At 33.1% G+C, this 17581-nt stretch overlaps 1 protein-coding gene across 1 annotated transcript; it reads right to left on the bottom strand.

Annotated features, from left to right (window-relative positions):
* Positions 1-263: 263 nt before the first annotated feature.
* LOC108910868 (glutamate receptor 2-like) lies at positions 264-16168 on the bottom strand. Its single transcript, XM_023455383.1, has 10 exons — positions 16055-16168; positions 15751-15853; positions 13983-14149; positions 10400-10708; positions 10217-10338; positions 6026-6196; positions 5741-5970; positions 2902-3113; positions 1112-1386; positions 264-670 (listed from the first exon to the last, which is right to left on the bottom strand). Exons 1-10 carry the CDS (start codon positions 16166-16168, stop codon positions 403-405), a joined length of 1971 nt encoding a protein of 656 aa, XP_023311151.1. The 3' UTR covers positions 264-402.
* Between the last annotated feature and the right edge of the window lie 1413 nt (positions 16169-17581).

The following is a 17581-nucleotide window of genomic DNA, read 5'->3' as shown; positions in this document are numbered from 1 at the left end:
GAACGTAATATTGCCTACTTTTCTATTGTATAATTGAGGTTTAATTTTCTTTAGAAAATAAGGAGATATCTACAATTTTTTACATAAATTTTTTTATTATAGATACAACTGTATTTTAATTTTTATTCACTACACATTCACTACACAATAGGTTATACAAATAATGAATTAAACTTTAACAGATGTGTTAATTACATATTTTAGAAAATTATTTGTTAATTAAAAAATCAATATAATTTAAAATTCAAGAATTTTGGGAACATTATAGGAATATAAAATGTGAAAAACTATTATTATTTTCTAGCAACGCACACAGGTCTGTCATAACATTCATAAATTTAGCATGGCACAGATTTCGGTATACGACTGGCTTAATGTGAGTGTAAGTACTACTTTAGTTAACTAGTTTATATATGGGTACGACGGTCTTAACCCAATTTTAACCTTAACCATGTTGGCAAGAGCATATCGTTTGTAAATAACTATTTCCATGAGAAGAAATAGCAGCGCAAAGCATATTCCGTACAGCAAAGATATCAATCCACAAGAAAACTCCTTCAGGCTAACATGGATTACAGTTTTCTTTGCGGATTCGATACAAGTCGGTTTTCGAGCATCCCAGTGCTTCCTTAGTCGATCCATATTTCCATTTTCGGATAATTTAAACATGCTGTAAATAAAACATTAGTTAATTTGGTGATATTAAACCTACCTCTTTTTCACTAGACATATTTCTGTGGTCAAGCCTTGTGACGCTCTATGCTTACAACACACAACGTTACTGACTGCCATAAAAACACGTGCCATACACTCGACCAAGAAAAGCGTCAAACTCACACACGCACAAACGACAATGAAATACGCGCCCAACGTCGCTCGGCAAAAAAACAGGATTGTTCACTTGCACGCCGGTAGGACAGGCATTAGCGTGAGAAATTGATACACGCTAAATAAATAACCCAACTGTTTTAAAAGAAAAAAATATGTTTCGAACAGCTGACATTTTGTTATATCTATTCACCTGTGTGTGTGGGTGTTTTATTTTTAGTTTGTCGTGAAAACATAAATATCTCAATCTTTGCAATATCATAAGAATCGCAGGATCACCCACCAATAGTTCAGCATCTCTTTGAAAGGCGAGTTCTTTTGCAAATTCGTGTGCATAGGTTGCGTCCGGTACATTTGCACCTCTTGTAACTCGCAGATAAGCTCATTGGTAAACGTCGCTTCTATTATAGGATAGGCCGTGCTTGTCTCCACATGAAAAGCAAACCCTCCTTCTCTGACCATCTCCAGACCCTCAATGGGCGAGTAGAACCCCGAATCGTTTGAAGAGCCTTTAATCTTCCTTTCGAATAATGCGATAGCGTTTGGATCAGTAGTTTGCTGAAAATATCTCTGTATTAAACTCTATTAACATAAAGACTTCTTTGATGCATATGGATCAAAATGTGGAAATTCAAAGACATCTCTTTTAGAGGTCCAAAGATTTAGGAGATCTAATTAATTTTTCGATTCGATACATTAAGTTTTGGTAGCCACAAGCCATAATGAATTCTTTAGTGTATTGTTATTTAAAGTTATTTATTTGTGACGCAGTTTTAGTTTTTCTGTTTATTTGCTTCTGAAAACATTTAAAAAAAATTATCCGATAAACCCTTCTGCCGAAAGGATGTGCCAAGGGTTGGTTTAATGAAACTTAATTTTTGTCTTAATTTTCTAGCTACATATACTTTCTTATTTATAGAGGAAAGCCCTACGTTTCTTTCTAAGGAGATACATTTTCCCTCCTTTACGTTCAAATACCAGTGTAGGTACGTAGCAGGAAAGGAAAACTTGAACCGGTTTTACTTGATTTTTGGCCGTATTCTAAATTTGGATGCAGATATTACTAAAAATATGTATAGCAACTTTCACGATTTAACCAAGTAGATTTACCGGGGCTACCTCTGGGTCATAAGATAAAGAAAAAAGTTGTTGTTTGAATAAATTAGTGAAATTGTTGTCTGGAGAAAACTGGAACAATGATCCAGAGTTGGAATGGTTTGGTTCCAATTTTTGCAGAGTACTATGAAGATAAAGAAACAGTTGTTGAAGAAAATGAAAAATGTGGGTATATCGACATGGGAAAAGTTAATTTTACTTAAAGTTTATAAAAAATAAAAATAAAGGTACTGTTTATTGAGAACATGTTTTTGTTTGACTTTTTTAGATTATTATACCCAAAAATCTGTTTGAGCGACAATCAAAACATTCTTTGTCCACTAGAGACATGCAAATAGCATTTTGTCCACCTCTTTTTTTTAAATAATAAAGTTATTTTCGACTGGAGTCTGCAAATCTAGTAATTACTCATTTATTTTTTCTTGACTATTTACAACAAATCGTAACTCATTAAGATCGTTTCCAAGCACCAGATTTTTGCCATTCCTGAAAATTTACAATTTTGGACAAACCGCGTTTTGCAAGTTTGCTTCTCAATTAATTTCAGTACTAATAAAAAAATAGAAATACGTTTAATAATGCGATGGTTATAAAATTATAATAAATACGTTTTATAAATATCAAATAATTAATTAGTACCATCGGAAATTGAAATCTCAAATACGTGTACCAATTTAAGAAAAATCGTTCATCTGAAAGAAAGTAAAACATAATTAAAGATAATAATTCTCGGGTAATGTAACTCGATAATATTGACATTTCGAAAAACTGTCTTGAATAATTCCTAAATATATACACTTATTTCCGAAACATACTATATATAATTATTAAAATTTTCTTGTCAATAAAACTGCCCCATTTATCTAGTTAAATAAAGAAGTAGATATTTATGCTTAATTATAGACTTATAAACATTACCTAATCATGTTAGTTCACTTTAGAAGTTTTAGTCCTTACCACAAAGTAATTCCTGTCAATCAGAATGTCCTCAATTCCAACACGCAACTGACTCTCGGTAAGGTCTTCCAAATTATTGATGATTCGAGGCGGATCCATCAGCAAATACGAAACGATGCCGGCTGAATAGAACTGATAGATCAAGATACAAAACAGATAGACGAATATAGAGAGTATCCTGCTGCTGAAAAATTTCGGATAAAATGTTGCACCTAAAAAAAATTTCAATACAAGTATAAATATGTACCTTAATCATTTTTTTATATTAATTTTTGTAAAACATGCAAAAATAATGTACCAAATATCATCCTGCTTTGATTTTTGATTGTTTGGTTTAGACAAATACGAAAATGGAAGTATTGAAATTTGTAAAATAGGTACATTCATAGATTTGACAATTTATTTTTGTTTAGCTAGTATTGTTAGGAATTATACATATACCTACTATATGTATCGTGTCTATAATAAAAGAACTAAGTTAATGCCACAATTAATGAAACAAAAATACATAATAATACATTAATTACAATTAATTTCATAATAGAACCATCATGTTTAATAAGTATGATAAATATGAAAGTTTATTTAATTCAATTTCACTACCATGACCGTTTCCTATGTTAATAATGAGTCTATCAAAATGTATTTTTCCAGCTAGCACAGGCCCTGAATTTTGTGATAGATGGAAATTGAACTCGGGTCGACACAAGTAGTCATTCTCTTAAATCTGTAAATCTACTTTATAGTATACCGTTCACAGGTGTAAATTAAACAATATTTGAACATAACTTTTTTTTGTATAATGATAAGGAAATAATTTAAGATTTGGTAAAAAAACAACTACTAATCAATCTACAAGGTATTCTGAATTTTAGCAACGAAAATTCAAAAATCCATAGAAGAATTAAAAATGTTTTTGAGACATAGGGTGTTAAAATTAACAATATAATTCTTTTCTGAACAAATATAATGGATCGCAATTTTATTGCACTCAACTCATATCAATTATATTGATTATAAAGGCTGTTACAAATTCGCTTCTCACTACAGGGACCTCGGAAACGGTAAGAGATACGAAGTAGCTTAAATGGGGGCAAAGTTGCATAATCAGGGGACCAGCATTATGCCTCTGAAAAATCAATGCCAACATGATCCATTTTCGAAATATTTGAAAAAAAAACGAAATTTTGGCAATTCGTTTTTGTTTCATTTCAGCCTTATCTGAGGTGATATTGAAAAAAGAAGAACCCTTTTTCATGGCAACTTTTTGTCCTCTATCGAATGGCATAATCAATTTTTATATGTAACGTTTCTCTCTAGGACCATCATTAACTTCATTTTTTTAAATATGACCCTAGAAATTTTATTACATTTTTTGCAAGCCTTCATGACCCCCAATACTGTACTGCCTCAGCCCGAACCAGATTCAGAGGTTTTGTCTCGAAAAATTCATCATAAATGTATTCGTTCCAAATTCTATTTTTTTTAGATTTCTATGTTTCTTGAATTATCGTACACTCTAAGTGTCCTTAGACCCTGTCTAACTAGGTGGATAGTTATTTAAACTATTTCCATCACACTTTACAATAAAACATTATTAGAGTTTTAATCCCGTGCTCATAGTTAGTTCTAGATTTCTCGAGTGCTCAAAATTCAAACTAATTTCGATCTAATTTTTTTCAGGATATTCATACAAATACATCTGACATGCTCTTTCACAGTTGCGGTTACAGGTATAATAAATTCCGCTCATTTTATGCTTATCTTCATTTTCAACATTTGCCAAAACGGGAACGTTTTCGAACATTTACTGTAATAATTCTTTAAAGTATAATATTCATTTGGAGTCATTTTGTTGTTCATGTGCATTTTTAAGAATTAATTTGTCATAATGAAATTAAAATTGTAATAATGTTTTAATTTTGTCGCAACATTATTATGTATGACCAGGTGATGAAGATTAAAATTATATAATAATGTTTTATTGTAACGTGTTATGGTAATAGTTTAAATGACTAGGTGGATTTCACAGGGTTTAACGACACTTTGATAAATCAATAAACGTAGAAATCTAAATAAAAAATTTAGATAAATTTGGGACGAATACATTGAAGATGATTTTTTCGAGACAAAGCGTCTGAATCTGGTTCAAGCTGGAGCAATACAGTATTGGGGGCCGTGAAGGCTTGCAAAATATTAAATAAAAATTCCAGGGTCGTATTTAAAAAAATGAAGTTGATGATGGTCCTGGAGAGGCGAAACGTTACATATAAAAATTGATTATGCCATTCGATAAAGGACAAAAAATTGCTATGACAAAGTGTTCTTCTTTTTTCAATGTCGCCTCAAATAAGGCTGAAATGAAACAAAAACGGATTTCCAAAATTTCCGGTTTTTTTCAAATATTTCGAAAACTAATCATGTTAGCCTTGATTTTTTAGAAGCATAATGTTGGTCCCCTGATTATGCAACTTTGCCCCCATTTAAGCTACTTCGTAACTCTTACTGTTTCCGAGATCCCTGTAGCGAGAAGCGAATTTGTAACAGCCTGTATTTTTGTCAGAACATAATGGCAAAGATTGTTTAACCATCTTTTGGGAAAAGCAAATCCACTGTTTTATCCTTAGATATATCAACTTTTTGATTTTTAACTGTTTGATTAATATTCATCAAATACCAATCTGCTACAAAATGTGCAAACCAAATGAAAATATCTAAAAAAATAATTAAACTATTACTCTACATCAAATTGAGTATTTGTTAACCATTTTTTTATTTTTCGTAAAAGAATTACTGTACAATTTTGTCGGTGAAATGTAGCAACACATTGTAAACATACCTTGCTGACAAAAAGCTCCAAAAGTGTACAACCAAAGGAAACTCCAAGAAGAATCTAGTTTTTCTACATTATTACCAATTGACGATTCATTTGACAATACTATTTTTAAAGCAATAACAATAACAATCATAGCGATGAGAACGCATATCCAAACCCATTTCGACAGAGGTCGTAAGAAAATTTCATAATACTCAGCAACAACGTCTGGTCGACGATATATGAAAGTGGATCTACAAAATGATTTTGGTAAGTTGTTTTCAATTTCATTGTACATGGGATGAGTACCTTAAAATCCAATTCCCAAAACTGTAGTCTATAACAGGCAACCTGTCTAATTTAAAAATCAGCGGTGAACTGCCAAAGTCCACAATTCTTCTTTCCAATAAACTTACTAAGCCGTCAAAATGGCCGTCACTCTGTATGTAACCCCAAGAATTAGTTCTCTGAATCTCCAAACTAAAAGAGCATTATAGGAAAAACAATCGTTACCAACTCTATACAGTAATGGTATAATTTGTTAAATACATAGTTACCTACATTTGTAGGTATATTTAACAAATACATATTGTCTCTCTATTTTATTACAAAAATTTGGTTGATACCAATTGTCAATATTTACGTTTTAATACAAGAAATGATAATTAACATTAACATTAAATTTGTGTGCATGCGAGAGCTTGAAAATGTCTTTGAATTTTGGTTGAATGATATCCGGGCTGGTTGCCACGTCGTCGATTTACAATTCTTGATGTTTCGAGAGACATATCGCTCTCTTCTTCAGACGTTACTCTGAAACTGGTGATCTACTAATCTTGTCACTATTTATATTTGATGTGGTCACTGATCCATGACGTTCTCGTGGGTGACTTCGTACGCGTTGTTGACGTTCCAGTGGGTTGCTTTCAAGAATGACTCTCTTCCATATACCTGGCAGATCCATGCCACCATCCCTGTTGAAATTGTTCGGATTTTTGTAAATTTCTCATGCTTCTCTTTATAGTCGGGTCCAAAATATTCTCTCTCTCACCACCATGTTGGCTTCACTCAGATTCACTGTGTGTCCCGTGTCCGCCCTATGCTCTGCTACTGCCGATTTTTCCCAGTTGTTATTTTTGAGGTGACTTTTGTGTTCCTTTAGCCTCGTATTGATGTGCCTTCCTGTTTGTCCTATGTAGACCTTTCCGCCAGAGCAAGAAATACTGTACACACCGGGGCCCTGGGGCTGGTCGTTGTTGCAGGTCTTTGGAAACGCTGCCGCCACCTTCTTTATAGTGCTGAATACTGTGTTGATATTCCTCTTCTTCAAAAAACCGATTTTATCTGTACAATCTTTCACGTAAGGTAGATACGTCGCACTATGAACGATTGGAACTACTTTAGTGTCAAAATCATAGATCTCTGAATAGAAAAAAGATAAAAAGGTTTAGCAAGCAGTATTCTAAAGGTAAAGGGATTACCTTTTAGGGAAAAATATCGAAAATGCGCTCGAATTATTAGGCTACTCTCAGGGAACGTTTAAACCTCGGTTTTTTCATTTTTTTTTCGACTTTTTCGAATGCCACTATTTTTACTCATCTGACTGTTAAAAATACAATTTTTTTCAGAAAGGAGATTAAAAAATCTTCAATTTCCATTTTGGTAAAATTTATTTGACCTATTATATCTTGAGTGATTGGCACTCGAAGAGTGTTTTTAAATTTAGTTTCTAACAGTGTTATATCAAATTAATTTGTCCGTTTTCGTTCATGTACATTTAAAAAAATATTTTTATTAAAGTATACATTAAATGTTGGATAATTTATTAAAGTTTTAGACTGAAATACACAAATGTTTGGTTTTAAATATTTTTTGGACCACTTAATTTATAAAAAAAGTAATTCCTTTACCTTTACTTAAAAGGTAATCCCTTTACCTTTAGAATACCGCTTGCTAAACCTAGTTCCTCGGCCAAATGTCTTGTCTCGCTGATTATCCCCTCTCGATGAATCAAGGTATTTATGATCCCCTGTTTCTGGGCTGGTTGGTGCTGGAACTCTTCATTCAGATGTCTGTCTGTGTGAGTTGGCTTCCTATATACTCGATGTCCTAAAGTGCCATCTAGTTTCCTCCCCCAACCAAAACATCCAAGAAGGGAGGGGCTGAGTTTTTTTCTACTTCTATAGTATTGGATATATGGATGATCCCATTGATGTGATCTACGGTGTTGCATCCGTGGGGCCAGATGATGAAGGTGTCGTCAACATATCGGTCCTGCACTTAGGCTTCAACGTTGTGGATTCCAGGGCTTTCTTTTCAAAGGCTTCCATGTATATATTGGCCAGGATTGGAGATAACGGTGAACCTATTGCTGATACCTCCGTCTGTTCGTAAAATTGGTCCCGGAATGTAAGGAAGGTCGATTTTATGCACATTTTTACCAAATCCATTAGGCTCTCATCCATGTTCTCTGCGTTAGTCTTCGATGCGGCTCCTCCAAGGCTTTGTCGACGGGTACTTTCATAAATAAGGATGTAACATCGAAGCTCACCAAGATATCTCCTGGTTGAAGTTCAATTCCTCGAATCCTGTCGATAAAGTCTCCGGCGCTTTTGACGTGATGCTCTGTCCTCCTTACTATGTCTCTTATCTCCTATGCAACGTATCGAGCCAGGGGGTGTGTTGCTAATCCAACTGCATTCACTATCGGTCGAAGAGGAATATTCGGTTTGTGAATCTTTAGCAAGTATTACAGCTGAGGTGTCCTTGAGTCGGTTGGATCAAACTCCTGTGAAGTTCCTTGGGTAGGTTTGATGATCGGACTGCAACGGCTACTTTCTTCTCAACTTTCTTCAATGTGTTGTTTCGGATGTTCTTGTAAATGGGATCCAACGATAGATTTTCCATCTTGGCGATGTAGTTAACGGTGTTCAGTACGACTGTTGCGTTCCCCTTGTCGGCAGGCAGTATTGTTATTGATTCATTCTTCTAAAGCTCTTTAAGGGCTTGAAGCTCCCTCCGGTTCAGGTTGAGTTTGGGAGGTTTAGCAGTCCGTAGAATGTGTGCTGCGTCGGCTCTCACTTCTTCAGCTACGTCTGCTGGTCGGCAAGTGATCTCCAGAAAACTTATAATTTCCTCCTTCGGGATTGTCTTGGGGGCTGTGGCGAAGTTCAGACCTTTGGCAAGTATCTCCGTAGTGCCTTCATCCAGTTGGATGGATGCAAGGTTGATGACGGTCCGAGACTTGTTTAAGTCGGCTTGTTTCGGGAATTGGTCCTTGAGCAGCTTCTCGAACTTGGATTTCTGCTTAGTGTTGGCTTCTTCTCCTTCGCAAGAAGCTTTCCCCGTAGTTAATTTGTCCACTAGTCTAGTCTAAACCAGTAGCAGCGGTATGTTATTATAGATTTTACGTATGATAGTATGATGATATTATGAGGTCTTTCTCTCTCTCTCTGTCTCCCTGATGTCAAAAATTACTCCAAGATATTTTACCTCCCTCGACAACAATAGTTCTTTAACCACAAATTTAATTAACCCAAGCCACTAAAGTAGGGACCTCTTTGCTTTCAGGATATATTTAGCATTCTCCACAATCAGTGAGGGGCTGTTTCTATCGGCATTCCTATGTAAATAAAAGTTTTTAGTATAGAGGTCTATCAATTTTTCTTAAATACGAGACAAGACTTATTAATCTCAAAGATCCAATTTTGCCAAGTTTGGGAATGGGAACTTTAATTAATCTCCAAGCTTTGGCGAGGTACCTCAATGCTAAACTTTATTGAGAATCAAAAAGTGTAAGCAAGAAAGTCAGATCCCTACTGAAGATAAATGATTTTTTTTCAATTTGTGTGATTCGAAAGATTTTACTGCCCATTTCTTCCTATCCGTTTGTAATTTGCTAATTCTGGCCTAGATACCACTCCTATGGACATACTTTCATCCTCTTCTAAACAAATGATATACTTTGCAAACAAGTTTCATTAATGATATGGACTTTGTTGGATATTCTTTCTTTTTGGTCATATAAATTATTACATTGTTTTTTTTGTTTACTTTATCTTTCCCCCATAGAAAGAACTACACCAAATATTAGTTATAGTTTTATACATGTATTATAGACCACAAGAAAATTTCCTTCAACTACAGTCTTTAAACAATTTTTCCTGGAAAAATAGTCAAAAATGATAATTATATATTATTATTTGAATAGCTCTGTACATAATTAATTACAGATATAACAAATATCATATCAAAATACACCTGTTAAAACAGTGACCTCAACAGAGTTCTTTTTTTGGTTTGATAAAAATTTCAATGCATAAAAATTTGTTCAGTAATTTGTGACCTTTCATAAAAGTTTGACCGAAATTACCGGCTCCTTCGCCAGATTTTCGAAAAATTATTTAAATCTTAAAAATTCATGAAGATACTTTTCTTTTAGTCCTCAACGGTCCTCAATAAAACACGCTATACCTACATATGCCTTAATTAAACTATTACCTAAAATTGAAAAAATCCCTGCAATAATTCACACAAACTGTCTGAAATCGGTGCATAGAATTAATCTGCCTATTTTCTTCATCCTCTAAATATTTCTTTAAGGGTTTGTCCAAACGTGGAAGCTAAAATAATTAAGAAAGTTATAAAACACACAGTTTTTAATTATATTTATATATTTTTTACCACCACGGCAGATTTAAAATTTACTCCAGTCATATTTCTTCTTAACCAATATTTATTTTGGGACATTTCAGCCTTATAACCAATGTCTGTTTTATAATGTCCAAGTACCGTTGCGACTAGTTTTCCGCCATGTTCAGAAGCGGGATTGTATACATCATAAATGACGCAACTGCTATTCTCGCAAATAGCCAGATGAACTTCAGAGTTTATATTTAATTTGACCTTGTCTAATTTGAACAACATTGCGTTTTTAGAATTGTCTACTATTAACCAGTGGAATGTTTCATAGAAGTACTTTTTATCTGTTTGCTATAAAACAGAGAAGTACATTTTTGACCGTTCTATTTATAAGAATAATTGAACGAAGATATATTGACAATACAGTTGTATAACTATTCTGGATTTTTCTATTACTGTCTGCTGACAGAACCAATATAAGTCTTCAGATTTATGAATTCTTTGTCATGTCGCAAATAACACTGAACTTAGGGACACATATGTATTTAACAAGTTAAAATTTGATAACTAATTGTAAATATACGTTGGTTTACCTTGTGAGATTATTGTGTTTGGAGATAGCAATAAGAATAATTACATACCAGCTGAAGAAGCTTGGAAGTTTCCTTATCTAAAGCTAAATTTGAACAATGTTTATGGAAATTAGTAATATTTTTTATTACTTTTTGATATTATTCAATAATGTATTTATTATTATTTATTTAATATGCACAGTGTTATCTAATTCCATATCATAACGTGTAGGGTTTGCTCTCTTAGTGTAAGTAATTGACCAAAAAAATTCAATGAATCAAAGCTTTAAAACTACTGGTCTTTGTCATACAAAATGTTCAAATAACCCCGCACAAAATCAATGAAAAATTGGTCCTAGTCGATTTTGCTGAAATTGCAGTATGTTATAGTTTTTGACTTTCTGATCAAAAGTTGTCATGGACCCAAAGTGATCCTATGAATAGTTTCAGAGATAAAGAAGGGGGAAGTATGTCGGCCCGAGTAAGCTTCACGAAGTTTCAAGTTGATGAATTCAAAAACTGAGGCATATAATGAATTGACCAGAAGGTACAATGCTTTTGGGATTGCTGAACCTGAATTCGGGGATAGCTTAGCTATTTAAGGTCACCTGGAGGTCAAGTAAAGGTCGTTTTAAGGTCAAACTGAAGAAAAGACTTGTAGAATTTTACAGATTATATTAAGAATATAATTAACCGTGTTACAGATATATTCTTCTGGACTGAAATGTTGGTTCCTGTACAAAACTCTACAAGACCTGCAGTGATCTTGCAATGATCTTGATTAATGGTCAAGAACAAGTAAAAAATCAGTTGATTATAAAATACTCAACATTCAGATAAATCGACTAGGACCGACTTTCTATTTGTTTCATGCTTGGCTTGAATTGAGATTAAGTCAAATAAAATAGTCTTGACTTGATTTCCAGGTGACCTTATAGGGCTAAGATATCCCCGAATTCAGGCTCAGCGACCTCAAAAGCATACATACTTACAGATTAACATTCGTGAAAGGCCTTTTCTTCACTTTGATCTTGAAATGATCTTGACTTGACCTAAATGTGACCTTGTAGGGCTAAGCTATCCCCGAATTCATTCTCCCCCCAAAAAATACGCACTGGTTGAAATTCAATACAAGCCTTTTCTTTAGTTTGATTTTAAAATTACCTTGAATTGACTTGAAGGTGACCTTTAGGGTTACGCTATCTCCAGATTTAGATTCTGCGAGCCCAAAAACCTATACACATCTGGTCAAAATTCAATACAAGTCTTTACTTCAGTTTGACCTTGAAACGACTTTTACCTGATCTCCAGGTGACCTTAGATAGCTAAGCTATCCCCGAATTCAGGTTCAGCGATTCCAAAAGCATTGTACCTCTGGTCAAAAATCATTACATGCCTCAGTTTTTGAATCTATCAACTTGAAACGTGAAGCTTACTCAGGCCTACAGCCAAAATCACATACTTCCCCCCTTTTTAGCTCTGAAACTATTCCTAGGATCACTTTGGGCCCATGACAACTTTTGATTAGAAAGCTAAAAACTATAACATACTGCAATTTCTGCAGAATCGACTGGGATCCATTTTCCAATGATTTTGTGCGGGGTTCTTTCAGAAAGTATTACATTTTTTCAGGTTATCTATATGTGAAGATATTTTACGTAAATTAATGTAGGCTAGTAATTTAATTAATTGAAGGCAGTTCTACATCACTACATGAGTTTTTTGGATATACGATTAATTTATTGGATTCTTAATTATATTTCCGTAAAAAACGATCTTCCATTTTTTAGTTATTATTTTGTTAAAATAAAATTAGCTGATTATAAAAATAATTTATTCGTTTCAAAAAAATATTTTAAGGAATTTTCTGCAACAAATACAGTTTCTAAATAAAATGTAAACAAAAAATTTTTTGAACTTTTGATGGTGGCACTGTATTTAAAATGAAATTTTTAACAAAAAAGTGTGAATTGAATAGTTTAGACGCATTTCAAGTTTATTCAACTGTGTGATAAACTAAAATAATAACTTGAAAATAACTCGTTTTTCGAATAAAATGGGAGATGTTTTTACTTGGAACATAATTTGAAATCAAATAATTTCAACGAATCCTTAAAAAAACTGGAGAAATTCTAAGATTTCCAATGCTTTCCGTTATCTTCGTTATTTTCTAGACCTTAGAAGTTACAAGTTTTTCTTAAAGTTACTTTAATGAATACTTAATATTGATACAGACATAATATGCAAAGTTTTGATTTCTCATTAAGGTAGGTACATAGGTGTCTATGTCTCACATAGGGATATTCCGTAAGTTCTCGCTGTTTTCCAACAGATGGCGTTACCAAATCTGCAAGCTAGTTGTGGCAAGCTAGTTTAAGATGGTAAGTAACTAGAAAGGAGTACTAAGCAAACTTGAAGTTCAGCGTATGTTCCGAGTCATGCTTTAACATAGTCGGGAAAGCCGAATATCCATGGTCCTCTGCATTTTTTGGTGAAATCAGTTGGGTGTAGTTTATTTGTCAAATTGAATAAAACCATTACGGGAGACTACATCTGATGCGGTTGAGTCTAGCATTGAAGGAAAAACGGCATCTATACGAACAGAGACACGACAAAGTGATTTTGCAGCATTACAACGCCACATGTTGAAAAACTAGTGAAAACCTACTGCGATTGCTTAAATCGGAAATCCTACTACCCCGCCCTATACATTATCACTTATGCCGATCGATGATACATGGCCTGGTTGAGCAACGTTCCATTCTTATGAAGATACCAAAAAATTGGTCTACTTTTGGATGGCCTCAAAGACATGTCATTTTTCCAACGTGGAATTAAAATGCTGCCAAAAACATGGAAAAAAGTAGTGGCTAACGGTAGACAACATTTTTAGTGACGTTTTTCTTCTAATTTTTTAAAATAATTTTATATTATCATGTGCCTTAATATTATATTAATTTTATAGTTGCTATCTTGAATAATCTAAAGAATTCACAAATCTAGTAATTATTAAAATTTTAAGGTAATTTATTTAAAAGTAAGAAAATACTTACTACGTTTAACACATTAGTGACATTTTCACAGTCACCATTCACCACGACTGCCAAATGGTGATTTCTTCTACGTAAAACTGATTCCAGATTAGCAGGACAGTTATTTAAATCGATAAACAGAAACCGAAGAGAATATTTCATAAATTGCTTGGACATAGTAATTTTTTCTAAAACACGTTTATATTTAGTCAATTATGACCATATCTGCATATCTGCTGAAAACATATTCAGTTGATAAAGCAGCATGATAAATATGAGTTCGCTATTAATTATTTTTTTGTTTAACTTAATATTCAATCAAAGGTCTAAGATGCAGCAAAAAGAGATCTAATAAACTTTATTCCATGTACCTACCTACCGTTGGCGTTTTTCCCTTTTTGCACATATGTTCCACACCCATAAATTTTTTAAATATATCATGTTTACAGCTCATTCATATACCGAATAAAAAATGTCTTAGTTAAAACTGTTAAAAGTTAGTAGATTTTTAGAAAACGAAACCTGTATTTAAAAATTCATTAAAATCAATTGTGATGAAGTACCAAAAGATAAGCATTATCCTTGATTATTTGCTTCGAGTTTTGTTGAACCACAGCATATGTAAACCAGTAAATTCAGATATGCGGAATTGCGGAAATCGTAAGATGCGCATAGTAGACTGCGCATCGTTTTCGATCTGTAAAGACCCTCACAATTCANGCATATGTAAACCAGTAAATTCAGATATGCGGAATTGCGGAAATCGTAAGATGCGCATAGTAGACTGCGCATCGTTTTCGATCTGTAAAGACCCTCACAATTCATAAACTGTAATAAACAGAGACGTACTTAAAAATTTTACGGTTTTCGATTAAATTCGGAGTGAGTGGAAACGGTGAAATGCGGCGATATATTCTCTAAAGGACATAAATAAATATGCAATCTATAGCTATATTTATATTTAAAAAAATATAGGTATACGTGATATTAAAAGTATTTTACTGATATTTGCGATAAGTACGAAAAATAAGATATTTTCTAATGATTCACACAATGCATTTGTGTAACAGTTTTCACAAAGAAGCATTTCTGACCGTATTTTCGGCACAACAGAGGTTATCTTGGAATTATATACAGATCATCCTATTTATAATGCTTTTAGTCTGCAAAAATATGAACCCACAACTATACTTTTTAATTTAGTAAATAACATGCAGTAGTTAATATGTAAAATAATAAAAGATTGTAGGCATATATATTATACTTAAATATAAAATATATTTGCAAGCATTAATATTAAGAATTTTTGTATTTTTAAATTATATGTTTATCACGATTCTTATCTGTTTTAATAGGCTTTCCCTCATAAGTAAAAAAAATATTACTGAGGCTCAGATCAGCGCTTCTCCATCCAAAGACACCAAAAACGGCTAAAATAGATCAAAGTGTCAACAACGGAGTACAACTGCAGATTTACATATTATGCTGTGGTTAAACTCTATTATATACATAGAAAACTTACATTATAGTCCAGACGTTATCTGTTTCAAAAAGCCTTATTTGGGTGAACCGTATATCCACGGAGATTTTTGGCTTTTTGGCTTTCAAATATCACTAGAAATGAAAATTTATCTACGCGAATAAAAAAAAACGTGGGCTTAACTTTTGGCGGCACAATATGTTAAAAAAATTNATGGTGGTGACTGGATATACCGTTCAGATCTGTCAGAAGTGTCCGAGGAATTATTTGTATAATATCTTGGTGGATTGAGATTTCCATAGTAATTACCTTGTCGAAAAGATCCAGGTAGGGTTGAAAAGCTACTATTTGGAGGTTTATTTTGTGATGTAAATCCTTTTTTAATGTCTTTAATAAGAGATAAAACTCCAAGCTGAAAATCCATTGTTTGATCCTCTGTAAACTGATTAATGGAAGGTAATATTCCTTTAAAAAAAGACATATGGCGATTTTCTTCCGGCTTTTCTTTAAATTCCTGTATAATCTGTTCTTCAAAGCTATTCAATTTTCTTTTTTTATTGGTTTTTGAAGCACCATCGGAAGTTTTGCTTGGGGGTAAACAAGACTGACTCACATTCCTTTTTTCCGTTAGATTTGTAGCCTGTGTCTCGTTGTTTCCGTCCCCCTCCTCATTGTCTGTAGCAGCTCTAATATCTTCACTCATTAAACTTGATTGGGTGTTTCTCATTTCGATAACTTTTTGCAAAAATAACATTTGGTTGTGGTATATATATTTTTTAAACGATTTTGCGCCGCTTCCGGATTTCTTGAAATCTTTTTCTTTTTTACAATTTTTCATCCACGCATCCCGAAAATGCGTCCACTTCTTCTGGATTGATTTGGCTGTAATAAAATGCATTGTTTGAATATTAAAAAATAATGTTATAAAATTTTCATATTTAAAAACTATGAGACTTTATTCAAAACAACACTGTGTTTTCACACAAGAAAGCGTATAGCGCACTTAAAATATGTTTTTAAAATGATCTATTTTTATTACTACAGTTTTCAACTAATTTAAATAAGCATTGCAACATATGATAAGTAGTTTTTTTGGGCATATTCCTATAAGAGAATTTCGATTTTACCCATTTTAGTTTTTATTATACAGGGCTTGTATACAAGTCTGCATTTTTTAAAACATTCAGACGGTGACCCCAAATTGAACATAGTGATTTTGTGGTTATCCTCAGTGGTATTCTAGAATCATTAAGTCAATATTTCTAGACGTTTTTGAAAAATTTGTCGTAAGTAAGCTGCATAACAAAATATACACTAGTTTCAAAAATACTGCAGTTCGAATGCATTTTCTACCAAAGATTTGTTGAGGACATTTACGTTTGAATAAAACATGTTTTGGATAAATTCGTATCTTCTTAATTTTAATCAAAGCAATAATTGCTAAACCTTATATACCAGGACCAGTCAAACTACAGTTTCGTTTCGGAAAATAATGCACCCCATACGTTTCTTATGAGATTGTAATGTTGACTGCTTCTCGTATAGGTTTAGCAATCATTGCTAAAAATATTTTGTTCAAACGGAAATGTCCTATTAAAAAAGACTAGTGGAAAATGTTATGTTAGGGTTCGGAATAAGAATAAAATACTTTTAGCTGTTCTGGTATTTATTTCCAGTCCTAAAGAAAAACTAATATCGAACATTCGAACATGAATAACAAATAACAACCAAAGAATCATCGGGAAATCGGAACTGTCAACTCAACCCCATGAAGATAGCTACTAACTAAATGGCTAACTGCCTGCCTTAGGCATACTTACAGCACAGAAAATGTACTCAAACTGCAATATTTTTGAAAGGGGTGAATATATGCCCATGTAATGACTTAATGATTCAAAAATACTAGCGAAGATATAAGAGATACAAAATCAATGTATCCAATTTGGGGTCCCCTGAATGTTTAAAAAATTTGCAGACTTGTATAGAAGACCCTTTTTTAATACCAACTAAATTAGGTAAAACCAATGTACCCTTATGATAATGTGCCCAAATATCTAGTTATCGAATGTTCCGATGCTTATTCCAGTCGGTTGAAAACTCAAGTTAAAATTTGACAAAATTATTGGGTGCCTCACTATTT

Source organism: Anoplophora glabripennis, unplaced genomic scaffold (genome assembly GCF_000390285.2).
Source record: "Anoplophora glabripennis isolate ALB-LARVAE unplaced genomic scaffold, Agla_2.0 scaffold628, whole genome shotgun sequence".
NCBI classification, from domain to species: Eukaryota; Metazoa; Arthropoda; class Insecta; order Coleoptera; family Cerambycidae; genus Anoplophora; species Anoplophora glabripennis.
The sequence above is the reverse complement of the archived record's forward strand: the minus strand, read 5'-3'. Positions and strand labels throughout refer to the sequence as shown.

Excerpts from the sequence above, each read along its gene's own strand:
- LOC108910868 (XM_023455383.1), bottom strand. The coding sequence starts at position 16,168 with ATGAGAAACACCCAATCAAGTTTAATGAGTGAAGATATTAGAGCTGCT. Across the intron at positions 1,387-2,901 it reads TTGACAGGAATTACTTTGTG|CAAACTACTGATCCAAACGC; the intron begins GTAAGGACTAAA and ends AGATATTTTCAG. Across the intron at positions 671-1,111 it reads AAAGAGATGCTGAACTATTG|CATGTTTAAATTATCCGAAA; the intron begins GTGGGTGATCCT and ends TTTTATTTACAG.